Genomic DNA, 12,448 nt, shown 5'->3' with positions numbered 1-12,448 from the left:
CAGCCATGTAACACTCTGCTTAACAGACAGAGGAGGCTTTCCTCCTATCTCCAGTGCTCAGGTGAACACAGACCTTGGACTACATTCCTTAAAAGAAACAGAATACTTGGGTTTCCAAAGTCACTGGCTTGTCCTTGGGCAGCACCTCCCATAGGAGACTCTCAGAGCACAGCTAAAGTTAACTCCCCTACCCTCACAATGAGCATTAGTGAATTTTATGACATGTGCCAGATATGGGGTAGTCCCTTGGCATTCTTTCAGTTCATTTGTGTCTCCCACAGATCCTACAGGTATGTCAAGATCAATATCCTATGTTCATAAAACACTCAGTGGCAGGAGTGGCAAGAAGAGTCAGCAGAGACATGCAGTTGGGAGAGCAAAGGAGTGTGGTAAGAGCAAAGCTACCTTTATTGAGCACCTTCTCAGGACTAGAACCTAAGGACCCTGGGTACATTGCCTAACTGGGTATACACAACAAAGTATATAAACCTCTAAGATAGCTATTGTGATCCTCGTTTTGAAAGACAAAACTAAGGCTTAGAGAGGCTCATCTGCTGGGCATGTAGAGAAACAGGCTACACAGCCTCCCAAACTCACTTTCCACGAAGAGTACCTACTTCCTCAGGAATTGAACTAAGTTGAGTCTCCGAGTTCATAATTTCTCAGGGCTCTACTATTCCCAACCTGGAGTGAGCTTCTTGATCTTAGGCCCTCATACAGTAGAGAGAACACGACTCTAGGTCTTAGAGGACAGAAGCTCTGGATTCCAGGTGAAGGAGCTTTAGTGTAGGGTAGACCAGTAGATTCTTGTGGACAGATCATGGGCTTTCAAGTCAGATTAGACCAGGATCTGAATGCTGGCTCTGCCTTTTAGTAACCTTGGGCAAAGTACTGAATCTTCACGAGCCCTAACCCATCCATACAAGAAACTGTATCACCTATCTAAAAGAGCTGTTATAAGGCTAAAATGAATACTTAATATGGCAAACAATATATGTTCATTCTCTCCCTCTTTTTTCTTCTTCCTTTTTTATTCCCATCCTACTTTCCAATTCTAGTGCCTTTTATTGGGTCATCTTCTTTTTAAGTTTATTTATTTTTCATTTTGAGAGAGAGAGAGAGAGAGAGAATGAATGAATATGAGAATGAGAGGTGCAGGGGACAGAGAGAAAGGGAGAGAGAATCCCAAGCAGGCTCTGTACTGCTTTGAGCCAAACATGGGACTCAAACCCACAGACCATGAGATCATGACCTGAGCCAAAATCAAGAGTCAGATGCTTACATGACTGAGCCACCCAGGTGCCCCTATTGTGTCATCTTTAAAAAAGCTATACCATTTTTCTGAACTTCAATTTCCTCATTTGAATGAACAACATCGACAATGATAATGATGGCATCTGCCATGTGTATTTCAGAGTCACTGAGAAGATCTAACAAAATAGTATACATTACGATATTCTGGAAACCTAGAGTACTATATCAGTGTAAAGACTTGTTTGGACCTAATGTGCCTTTTAATGGGTGAAAATGCCTCTAGACCTTGAATAAAAATATGGAGGTGAGGGTGGGAAGGAGGCAGACCCTGGGGCCAGTCTAGTTAAGCTTGTAAGTATGTATTCAGCATTCACCATAATTAACACACAGTTGGGGACTTAAGTCACAGACAATGTCAATGGTACATGCAAGTAATCAAGATGCATAGAAAAACTTTCCCTGTTGCGGCACCAGCTTGTCCCTCACTCTGCTCACCCTGCTCACGGCTAGACCGTATTATAAAGACATCTTTGTTGGTGGCAGTTTCTTTTTACTTTTTTATTTCCTCGAGTCTCAAAATACTCAAAGGGGAGTCAAGCAAACAACAATAGAGCCACCTGCAATGGGTTCTCTTCAACTCCCCTCCCCAAACCATCAAGTTAATGACTTTTCAAAGACCCATCAGGAGACCAAAAGCAGCCCCTACAATCAACACTCACAATTATCAGGCCCAGCCCAGAGTCCCTGCTAAAACCGCTACCAGACAAGCCCTTTTTCAGATAATAAGCAAAGTTTCTTTCCTTGCAGGGAAAGCCACATACACACACAATTTGAAATGGTAGCTCACACACTAAATAAGTGTGAAACAGCTGTCAAGTGGGTTTATCTGCATCCCACTGATCTCACTGTAAACGCTGAAGCAAGGAGGGGGGGTGCAGAGAGAATTATTTTGTTTATAGGACACTGAAGCAAAGGGCTAGGTTTGCTTAACACTGTTGAGAGCAGATGCAAGAATGTGCCAAGCAATTATAATTAATAGTTGAAGAAAAGTAAAAGACTCATACAAGAAAAACTCATCCCAATCCCCCTCAAACCTAATTCCAGTATACCTACCTATCAACCTCTCTCTCCCTCCCTCTCTCTCCCTCCACCCCCCCTCTTTCACACACACACACACACACACACACACACACACACACGCATGCACTTTAAAGGTCATTAGCCTTTGTAAACTTAAGCAATGAACATTTATTTTTGTAGGCAGAAATTACGCTTCATGTAACTAACGGGAGGAGGACAATTAGGTAAAATCTAGTATCTGCTATGTTTGAGGCTAAGAGGGACAGGTATTTTCCCATATGAATTATAAAATCTCCTACCTTTTACCAATAAACAACACTCGAGGCTTATTAGTCCAATCTTTGTTTGGTTCCGATCAACAAATAAATTGTAGTTCTAGCAAGACCCAATGACTGCCACCCCTAAACCACTGACAGAACCTGAAAGGACCAGAACTGATGGCTAGATGAGTTTGGAGCTGGGGATCCTTTGCCCTTTCTCCTAACACCCTCACACATCCTCTTGTCTTTATGGCAGTTTATTGAGAGTTGAAACAGGCCCACAATTAGGTCAGGTGAACCATTTTTGGAATAGTGGTAACCACCCCCCTTCCAACAAAGGCTGGGAATGCATCCAAAATGAAGGGAAGACAAGTGTGATGCTGGGATAAATGCCATGACATACCAAGAAGCCAAACGCGATGATCTTTAGGACACATTCCAGAGAAAACACCATGGTGAAGGCAATATTCAGGTACTTCAGGGCCAGTTCATAGGTACAGGGAGCAGAGTAGTACTGCCAAGAAGAGAAAAGAGGAGAAAAAGAATCAAACCCTTAAGGTGAGGGGGTTATTCTTTGTCACTGAGGCTGGCCATCTCTCATCCCTGCCCTTGGGGGACACTCTGGTGTGTGGTGTCAGAGGAGAGACGTGCATCGAGTGCTGGAGAGAAGGACGATGGATCCCATGTAGCAGAACAAAACAAAACAGAGGAGAGCACAGACCATGCCTAGCTGTGGCTACTTATTAGCAAAATAGCCAGTCTTCCTAGAGATGAAGGTGGGCAGGATAGAAACATTTTCTGGAGTTAATTACTTTACCAGTTTTTATTAAATAAGATCAAACCTCTTCCAACACTCCTTTAGAACCCCATGATCACCTAGATCACACATTTCCACTCTCGTCTGAATCTGACTGAATCTGACTGCCATCAGCATCTCTGGTCCTGGGAGCTACTGTACTTCTTTGCTACAATGTGTCTCATTGCATTTTGCTCCAAAGATCCAGAAGCTGGGCTGATGAATGGGACAAGATCAAAAAGAGATTCCACAGTGTTAAAGGAGGTAAGGAGGCAACAGACTTGAATGCTGGAGTGTCTGCCCAGTGTCTCGAGTGCACATGTAATTGCTCTGTGAGGGAACGGGCCCCAAGGCTCAGTCTCCTGAATGCCTGCAAGCCACCACCCCCTCACCTTCATCATCAGCACGACGGTGTTCAAGGCGATCATGGCCATAATGGTGTACTCAAAGGACGGCGACACCACGAAGTGCCAGACGCGGTACTGGAAGGTATGCCTGTTCTGCGGCATGTAGCGGGTGAGAGGTTTGGCACTGATGGCGAAGTCGATGCACGCCCTCTGAAGGAAAGTCACAGCTATTAGCTCAAGCTCAAGTTCCCTAAACCTTGCACATTGGTGGGCTCTCTGTTAGGTGGCTAGAAAAACAGGACAGTGTATGAAAACAAAGATAGGGCTAGACAAGCAAAAGGAAAGACGGCAACAGGGATTATGTAGACAAAACTACAGGTGCATGGTCACTTTAACTGTACACAGCACTGGGATATCATATGGGATATGGACTTTATGGTTCCTAGTAATGTCCTTTTACACAGCCTGTGGCTGAGATGATTAGGCAGGAAGCCTTACCTGATGCTCTCGGTCAGAAGTAAAACTCTATCTCCCTAGGCATTCCCAGAGCACTTTATTTGTATTTCTCTCATAGTCTCTAACAGTCTCTGGTTCCTTTCCATTACAAAAATAATGAGCTCGACAATGTGCCAGAACTATGCTTGTTACTGGAAAAGCAGCAATAAGCAAGTCATATTCCCTATCCTTATAGCAAATACATGCCACAGAGGGACAGAGCCAGGTACGCAAATGTCTTAATGTTGTAAATTTGGCACACATCTTTTACTACCACCTCTAGACTACTCACGGCATAAGGGTAGGGACTACATCTTAAATCTTCCAGTTCTCTGTGCCTCATGCCTAAGTCTTAAGAGAGCGGATTCTTAAAAAAAAAAAAAAATGTTTACTTAATGACTGAATAACTAATCTTTCCCATCTCTTTGTTCTTTCTCATAAAGTCAAGAAAATTCAGTCTTCCTTCCTACCACTGCTGTCCAAGAGTCCTTTCTGGAGCCCCTGCTGTCCCATGCTCTAGACCACTTATTTTTACCTCGTTCTTCTCCAGGCTGCACTCCTCCATCATCTTGTCTCCTTGCTCCTGGAAGGTGATGATGATGAGAGCCACAAAGATATTGACAAAGAAGAAAGGGAAGACCACAAAGTAGACCACGTAAAAGATGGACATCTCCATGCGGTTGCTGCGGCTTGGTCCTCGGTCTTCCTCTGTCACATCGACAGAATGCTGTAAGACTCTGTAGGGACAGAATGAGGGGGCTTGGATGGTGGATGGAAATCTTGGCAGTGGCTCTGACTCAAGGCTTCATTAGGAGATGTGCCACCTATTATATTTTCTTATATGACTTCTTTGACTTTGCAGATCCACCATAATTTTTAGGGTCCATAATCAAGGTGGTGAAGATCCAGTGACCCCAGATCCACTGCTTTTTCTATGCCCTGTTCCATCATGCATCCAACTGCTAAACAACAGAGTGACATTAGTTTATAGCTTAGGTTGTCATATTCAATACCAAGAGACCCCTGGACTTCCTGGCATACTGCCAACTAGAGTATGCTGCCACCAGAAAGTGGGGTCTTAATAATTGCCAAGTCTCTGAAAAATCAGACATCAGCAGCCTAAGAAACTGCATTCTGTTGTCTTCTTCATAGAGGTGTGACCACAGAAAGTGTCTCTGAGTCTTCCAACTCATTCTTAACCCTCAATCCCAAGGTGAAGGGCCAACGTGGAGGATAAATGTATTCAAAACAGTCCCTAGGGAATTCTTCTAAGGGGGTGGAGAGCCATTCAAAACTCATTTGCTCTACAAGAGTCAGATGACTCCACTCAACTCAATTGGCTAAAACAAGAAGAGTTTCAAACATCTCTGACTTTGTTATCTCCCTCTTGATTTTTGCTTTAAGTTTTTTCATTCCTCCTCTCTTCCAGCTCTCACCCACTCATAACCACTTACTTTCCCTGGTATAATAACAAAGGGTTAGCCTCATTCATCTTGAATAAGCTTCTCAAGGCAACCACGTGGCCCTATCCCAGCTCACAGACAAGCATGCCAACTCAAACCCATCACTCACTGAGGCCATCCTTCCCCTGTGGAGACAGTGAAGAGGGTCAGCAGGGCCCAGATAATGTTGTCGTAGTGGAATTCATGGCGCTTCCATTCCCGGCCTTTCACCTCCATCTTGTTTTTTTCATGATCTACATAGTTGCCTCTAAAACCAGAGTACAAATGAAATAGGGCCTCTTCACTACAGCTTGTGGGAGAGTAAGGAAATTCTACAAACTTCAATCATGTGGCTAAGTCATAATCAGGATACAAATGCAAGGAAGAAAGCAGTGTATTATTAAAGGCAGTCTATTATTGCAGAATAAAAGTGGTATTAGGTGCCCAGTAGACATGGAAGATGAAATCCTAATCTTTTACTAGTCACCATGCAACCTTGAGCAGTTTAAACTTCCTGAGCCTCAGCTTTCACATCTAGAGTATGTAAATGAAACCTATCTCAAAAGGTCACTGTAAAGATTGATAATGAAAAACAGTATGTAAAATGCCATGTACTGTGTGTGACACAAAAGTTTAGCAGTTTCCTATTTTGCCTTTTTTCCTAAAAGAAGAAGTGAGAGATGGGTAAGAGAGAAAGAGAAGACCTATCTGTGGAGGGTTAAGTGGGCATCACTGGAACATGCTTTAGCAGAAAGTGAGTGGCTTGTGCTGGCTGCACGTACATGCACTCCTTCTCTGTGTCCTTGGAACTGTCCGTGCAATAAAAGAACTTTCCCTTGAAGAGCTGAACTGCGATGACCGCGAAGATGAACATGAAGAGCTTGTAGACAATGAGTATGTTGAAGACATTCTTCAAGGAAGTCACCACGCAATCAAAGACAGCCTGCAAAGAGAAGTAAAGAGCACTGTATGTCCCTGGAATTGCCTAGAGCGGAGCTAGGGCCACATCACCACCAGCCAGCCCCACTGAGAAGGTGCCTCAGGAGATATCACCTTACTAAGAAGTGACCTCATGGGATTCAGAGGTGGCTTCCAAACTGGTCATGACTGCCAGGACCTACCACCTGGAAGGGCACATGTGCTCTGAAACTGAAAGTAAACCCGAAAGCAGTAGAGGCCAAAAGGCACCAGGCAGTGGTGGAAGTCCTTTGTGGGATCCCAATAGGTGTACTCCAGTTAGTGGGAGGCACAGAAATCTATCGCAGAAAGGATCTCTGAGAGCATTTAGCCCATTTTAGCCATTACATGGCTTGTCCCTAACCTTACATCTATTTGGTGACCTTCTTAGATTTGGTTTATATATTGCATGCATATGGTTTTCTCTTTACCTTTCTAAATGGATCAGAGAGTGCAGTAAATTACACCTTTATTTTAGTGATAATTTGAATTAATCCATACATTCGATCAAAATATGTTCAATACTTCACATGTAAATGTTCTCTAGCTTAAAGCCAGCTGTATTGGGGATGAAGAGTCAACAGGTGATGTAGGAAGGGATGGAGAGCAGCCTTCCCATAGAGAAGGGAGGACTGAGTGGACAGAATCAGACTGGTGCTTCGGTCACAAGCCTGGATGTCACTCTGCAGAATCCATTCTAGGCCCTGAGCTGTGGGGAATTACACAGGAATTCGACACATTTCAAGCCATTTTTAGGTTATTTTCTAGGTTTTTAGGTTTAGCTCACTGGAGAGTTGAGCCCCATGGTGGGACTGCATTTGTGCAGTTGCCACATTGGTACAGTTGTTTCTTCACAGCGCTGGGTGACTATCGCTGGTTTAATTAGTTCAACACTGCGGGGTATGTGAGCGGCACGCAGCCTTGTAGAATCATCAGAGCCACCTACACTTCCCCCAGGTGATGGAGCTGCAGAGAAAGCAAGAAGCCAGCGCTTCCTAATTAAGTGGAATTAGCCAAGGCTGGGGTCGCATTCTCCAGCCTATTAACTAATCTCATTATGTGGTCTGCAATCTCCTTAGGACCCCAACATAGCTCAGAAAAGAAGAGACCGTTGGAGCCTGGGCTGCAGCTAACAACATTGGTTAAGGCCTCAGCCCCCTGGCGGTATTGTTGGGGTGGAGCAGAAAGGAATGAATATTTATGGACATGGACCGAGGCCTGGAACAATGCTGGGTCTATTACCAGGTACAAGGTTGTAGTGAACAGTGTGTGTAGCCCCTGAAGACCATGCTCAGGCCTGGTGCTGTGGCTCACTCTGGCTGGCCGTGTGGCCTGGGCATCAGGGAGTGGACCTCAGGGCTGTGAACCAGGCATCCTGGCCTCCTCCCTCAGGGTGGCTAACTCTCACTCACAGGAATTCAGGAGGAAAAACTTTTTCCCCAGTGAGGCTTCAGCTTCTGTTCACAGCAGTATATGTGTGGGGGGGAGGAGGGTTCAATGTGTTAACCAACTGGACTTGAATGGTAAAGCACACCCTGAGGGCAGGAAGGCTCAGCCAGGGAAGAAGCCCCAGGAGGGTTGAGCAGGGAGACACTGGTTAGAAAGGAGGAGAATCAAGGTAATATACCTATGGAAGTGCAGGCCCTGGAAACAGGAAGAACTTAATCCATGTTAGCTCCTCCCCATTCTCTGCTTCTGCCAAAAATGACTATGTTCTTGGGCAAGTTGCTGACCTATCTGTGCCTTAAAAATATGAAGGGGCAGGGCTAGTAAATCCTTTCCTTCTCTAGAATTACCCATCCCTGGTTACTCAGCATGACCTGCTGTTCGGCCACAACACAGTTAGAAGACTTCTACTTCCATTTTGGTGTTCTGGGTCCACCTTAATGACACAGGGTGCTTTCTGGGTGACATGCCACAGCCAGAGTATGTATAAAATACCACCTGGGTCTGGACCCAAGAGGCCAAAGCCCCCTCATAGATTTCTTGGCATGTTGGTTATTTTTCTTTTAAACAAAGACCTTTCACTCAGGCCGATGACAGGACCCCAGTCCCTGTGTGAGCCAAAGGACTATTCTCAGAAATAATTCTCTGAAAGCAGGCTGACCACGGCTAAAGACAAGATGGGAGAAGGGGACTCGGAAAACCTTACCTTGAGCTTGGGCAAGCGCTTGATGGTCTTCAGCGGTCTCAGAACTCGGAGCACCCTCAGAGATTTGATGGTCTTGATGTCCCGCCCCTTGTTAGTTCTGCAGGGGAGAGGCCCCCAGGGATCAGAAGACAGGGGGAGAAATGAAAGTGGCATTCACACTACCGCATTAACAACAACAAGGTAAAACGGGGGATAGTGAGGCAAGAGGCCAGATATTGGGTCAGAGTAGACCCCCTTCAGGAAGACCCCACAAAAAATTCAATTCACTCCCTATTTTGAACACACTCTTATGCGCGTGTGCGTGCACACACACATGCACACTCATGTATATTCACACAGAAGAACACGTGAGCACGCACAAAGTCATCCATGTAATAAGTATTTTAATAAACACTTCCTCTCCCCAATGCCTAGAGTAATGCTGGTTATTAACACATTAGCAGAATAGGAATGGAAGAGAGATCGACTATGGAACATGACTGGCAATCCATTCTGGATCCCCATGGTGCCTGGTCTGGTGCTTCTTGAGTAGCAGGCTCTCAAATGATATTCGTTGAATGGACTGGGAACCCCTGGTTGAAAGCAAGTCTCATCAGAGGACTTAAGCTAGTCCTTTCCTTGACTCTACATTTGCCACCTTGGCAGAACTCATTAGTTCAGGGGAGAACAGGGTGGGGAAGGGCAGTAGGGACAGGACACCCCTGCTGTGTTGGCTGCCGCTTCCAGAGAAAGCATGTCACGTAGGCTTCCTGCCAGGACGCTGGCTCACACTACCTGCGCATGGCTGGCTCCTTCCGCGGTTCCTTCTCATCGGAGGTGCCCTATACCTAGCACAAGCTGCAGAGAGCCATACAGTTGGAGAAGGCCCAAACTCCAGTCCCTGCCCACCTTTATCCTTGCCCTACAGCTAATGAGCTTCCCTATTCAGCCACTTGGAAATGTTTGCTCCTAATAGATAAAATATGCTTCCCTTTTTAGTTTTAGGAATGAAATGAATAAATCAACCTGCATTTCTCCCTCCACCCTTCTTATCCCCTGAGATCTTTGCATTCAATTCACACAATTGCAATTTGTAAAAGACACAGATGGTAGGAAATGAGACTCTAAAGACTGAGCTCAGGCTCTGGTTCTTTCCTCATGTTGGCCCAGAGTACCATTACACCAACAGTCCGGGGAAATGGGATCCAGAGCATCAGATGGGAACTACAAGGGCTTCTGCCTGCCTTTTACCCTGTCCTTCCGCCATACACGGCATCCCCTCTGACAGGGAGATAAAAGATCATTTTCTTCCACAGAAGGCAAGGTAGGAAGAAGACATTTAATAGAATTCAAGGAATGTTGGCTTTGCTCAGAATGTGAATTTAAAGACCCTCTTAATGGCTGTAGGCCATGGCCTGTAAGCCACTTTTATTCCATTTGAACTCTTAATACAGATAATCCAAAAATATTGCATTATCAGGTCTTTTGCATCCAGGGGTTTTGTATATTTTATAAACTCTTTTACTGTATTACATTCATATAGCTACCTACCTAAAAAAGGCAACTTCTAAGCCAAATACATACCTCAACCAATAAAAATGATCACTGTCCAAGAAGGCTTGGTGACTCCTCACTTTTGTTCTCTTGGTTGTCAGTGAGAACTTACCACTCGTATAAACTCACCGCTCCTTTCTCAACGAGCAGGCTCCTTCCCTCCCAACTGTACTTGCACCCTCCTCCAAGCCCACTTCCCGTATTCTTTACTTCAAAGAAAAGAGAAAACAATATTTACCCCAAGGCGTTCCTATGGAGGATCCAAGCAGAAAGCAGTTTAAAAAAAAAAAAAAAAAGGAGGAGGGGTGGAGAGAAGGAAACAGTTAGAAAACTTCAGGGAGGACAGGGAACCTTACAGCGACAGGGAATTGGACAAGCACAGGCCCAGGAGATCCCGCTTACAGCCTTGGCACTTGCAGAGTCCACACGCTTTGTGAAAGGAAGGGCCAGCGCACCATTTGCTCCACACCCCCCTCTCCAACCTGGAAAGGCAAAGGCCCTTTGCAAGCACTAGTGAAGCTGTCTCTAACCAGATGGCATTCCCCACAATGTGCTTTCTTTCATGGAGCCCAGTCTATTGATGTTTTCTAAATATAGCCTTTTACTTCCTTAGTAGTCTTCAGACAAACTCAATTTCCAGGGAATTTATAAGAAACCAGGAGAGAGGAATTACTCCTCTGCTCTGGGCCAGAAACTCTATTGGGAAAGGCATATCATGCCATAGTGGTGTATCTATGCTTATGAAGGAGTTCATTTGCAGTGGGGCACACAGTCACTCTGTCAGGGATAGCATGACCTCTCTCAAAAGCACAGATGAGCAACACCCTAAAACCATTCAAAATATAGTGGAAGGCATAGTCTTCAAGGTCCTGACGTCACACAGAGGATGGCTTTGATAAATTAAATGACCGACTGTCTATCATGAGTTTTTGCTGTGCAGCTTGAAGAAAAATCATCCCAGCTCTATTTTGAGGCTTTCCAATAACAAAAAGGGTGAGAGCATAAATATGTAATACTTAAGATAGAAATAATGAGAGCCAACTTTCTGAATATTAATTCTTGGCTAGACTCTATGCTAAGAACTTTTAGTGTGACTCTTTATTTAGACTTTCTAATAACTTTAGGACATAGGAATGACTATCCCCAAGACTATATGATGGTTGGAGCTCTTGCTCTGAACCAGTAAACCTCTGCAGCATGTTTTGGTTCCAAGCTCTGTCAAACAGCTCACCAAATTTCTAGACCTGGAAAAGGCCCCTGAAATACACTTAATTGCAAAGGAAACTGCATACCCAGGAAGATGTGCCTTGCATAAGATCACTAAATAAGTGAGCCACATTGCCACTGGTGAACCTGTCTGCAGCCATGTAGAACTGTCTAGAATTCAGGCTGCGGTTCTTAGTTGCTGGTTGCTCTAAACGGTACTTTTTCTCCTTTCTTAATTTTTTTTGATGTATCACAAACCTAGGTTACATCACTATATGTCACAAGCAAAGACTTCTAATCATTATTTTACTCAGTAAATGATGTCATATTCAAAATTACATTAATTTTCACTATAATTGCCAAACTAATGTTTATTTGGGAATTAAACCCAAGGTTTTATAAATCTTACATTGCTCATGTGATGCCCTCTGAGTGTTCAGAAGGCAAAGATAATATCTTCCCCTGAGCTATCACAGTGTCTTCTCATACACGAGCCTGGACTCACGGTGGATTGGTCCAACACACCTGTATCCACTCATATAACAGCACTGATGGAGTCCTTAGCATATGTCAGGTACTCTTCTAGGTGTGGGTTTACCACCGTAAATAAAACAATTGAGGTCCCTAGCTTCTTGAAAGTTACCACGTCTAGTAGGGAGAACAGACCTCAAGTAAACAAGCAAACAAATAAAAGTATAATTGCAAGCTACATGCCATGGGAAAATGTAATCACTTGATTGAAAATTTCACCAAAACAACTACATAGGTCACCTTCCTTTCCCCAGTCTACATTCATCTTAAGGAAAAGCTTAGGGAGACTCTTCCATATCCCTAAAATGAGAGAACAGAGTAGGATCAATGGATGGGCAGGTGATTTAGGGTCACACACTCCAGGCTTTTACCTGTTGCTTAGCCCAGGTCCTCAA

General features: G+C 44.4%; 1 protein-coding gene across 3 annotated transcripts in view; it reads right to left on the bottom strand.

Annotated features, from left to right (window-relative positions):
• The window catches only part of CACNA1E (calcium voltage-gated channel subunit alpha1 E), a 310,524-nt gene that overhangs the window by 35,756 nt on the left and 262,320 nt on the right, over positions 1-12,448 (bottom strand). For all 3 annotated transcript variants that reach the window (XM_047077294.1, XM_047077295.1, XM_047077296.1), the window contains 7 exons: positions 10,555-10,566; positions 8,784-8,880; positions 6,457-6,617; positions 5,805-5,942; positions 4,768-4,969; positions 3,783-3,947; positions 2,998-3,108 (listed from right to left, as the gene is read on the bottom strand). In XM_047077294.1, coding sequence (XP_046933250.1) covers positions 2,998-3,108; positions 3,783-3,947; positions 4,768-4,969; positions 5,805-5,942; positions 6,457-6,617; positions 8,784-8,880; positions 10,555-10,566 — 886 coding nt within the window. The remainder of the gene's footprint in view (positions 1-2,997; positions 3,109-3,782; positions 3,948-4,767; positions 4,970-5,804; positions 5,943-6,456; positions 6,618-8,783; positions 8,881-10,554; positions 10,567-12,448) is intronic.

Source organism: Lynx rufus, unplaced genomic scaffold (genome assembly GCF_022079265.1).
Source record: "Lynx rufus isolate CCGP_SWC_20201006 ecotype Redwood Valley unplaced genomic scaffold, mLynRuf1.p SCAF_15, whole genome shotgun sequence".
NCBI classification, from domain to species: domain Eukaryota; kingdom Metazoa; phylum Chordata; class Mammalia; order Carnivora; family Felidae; genus Lynx; species Lynx rufus.
The sequence above is the reverse complement of the archived record's forward strand: the minus strand, read 5'-3'. Positions and strand labels throughout refer to the sequence as shown.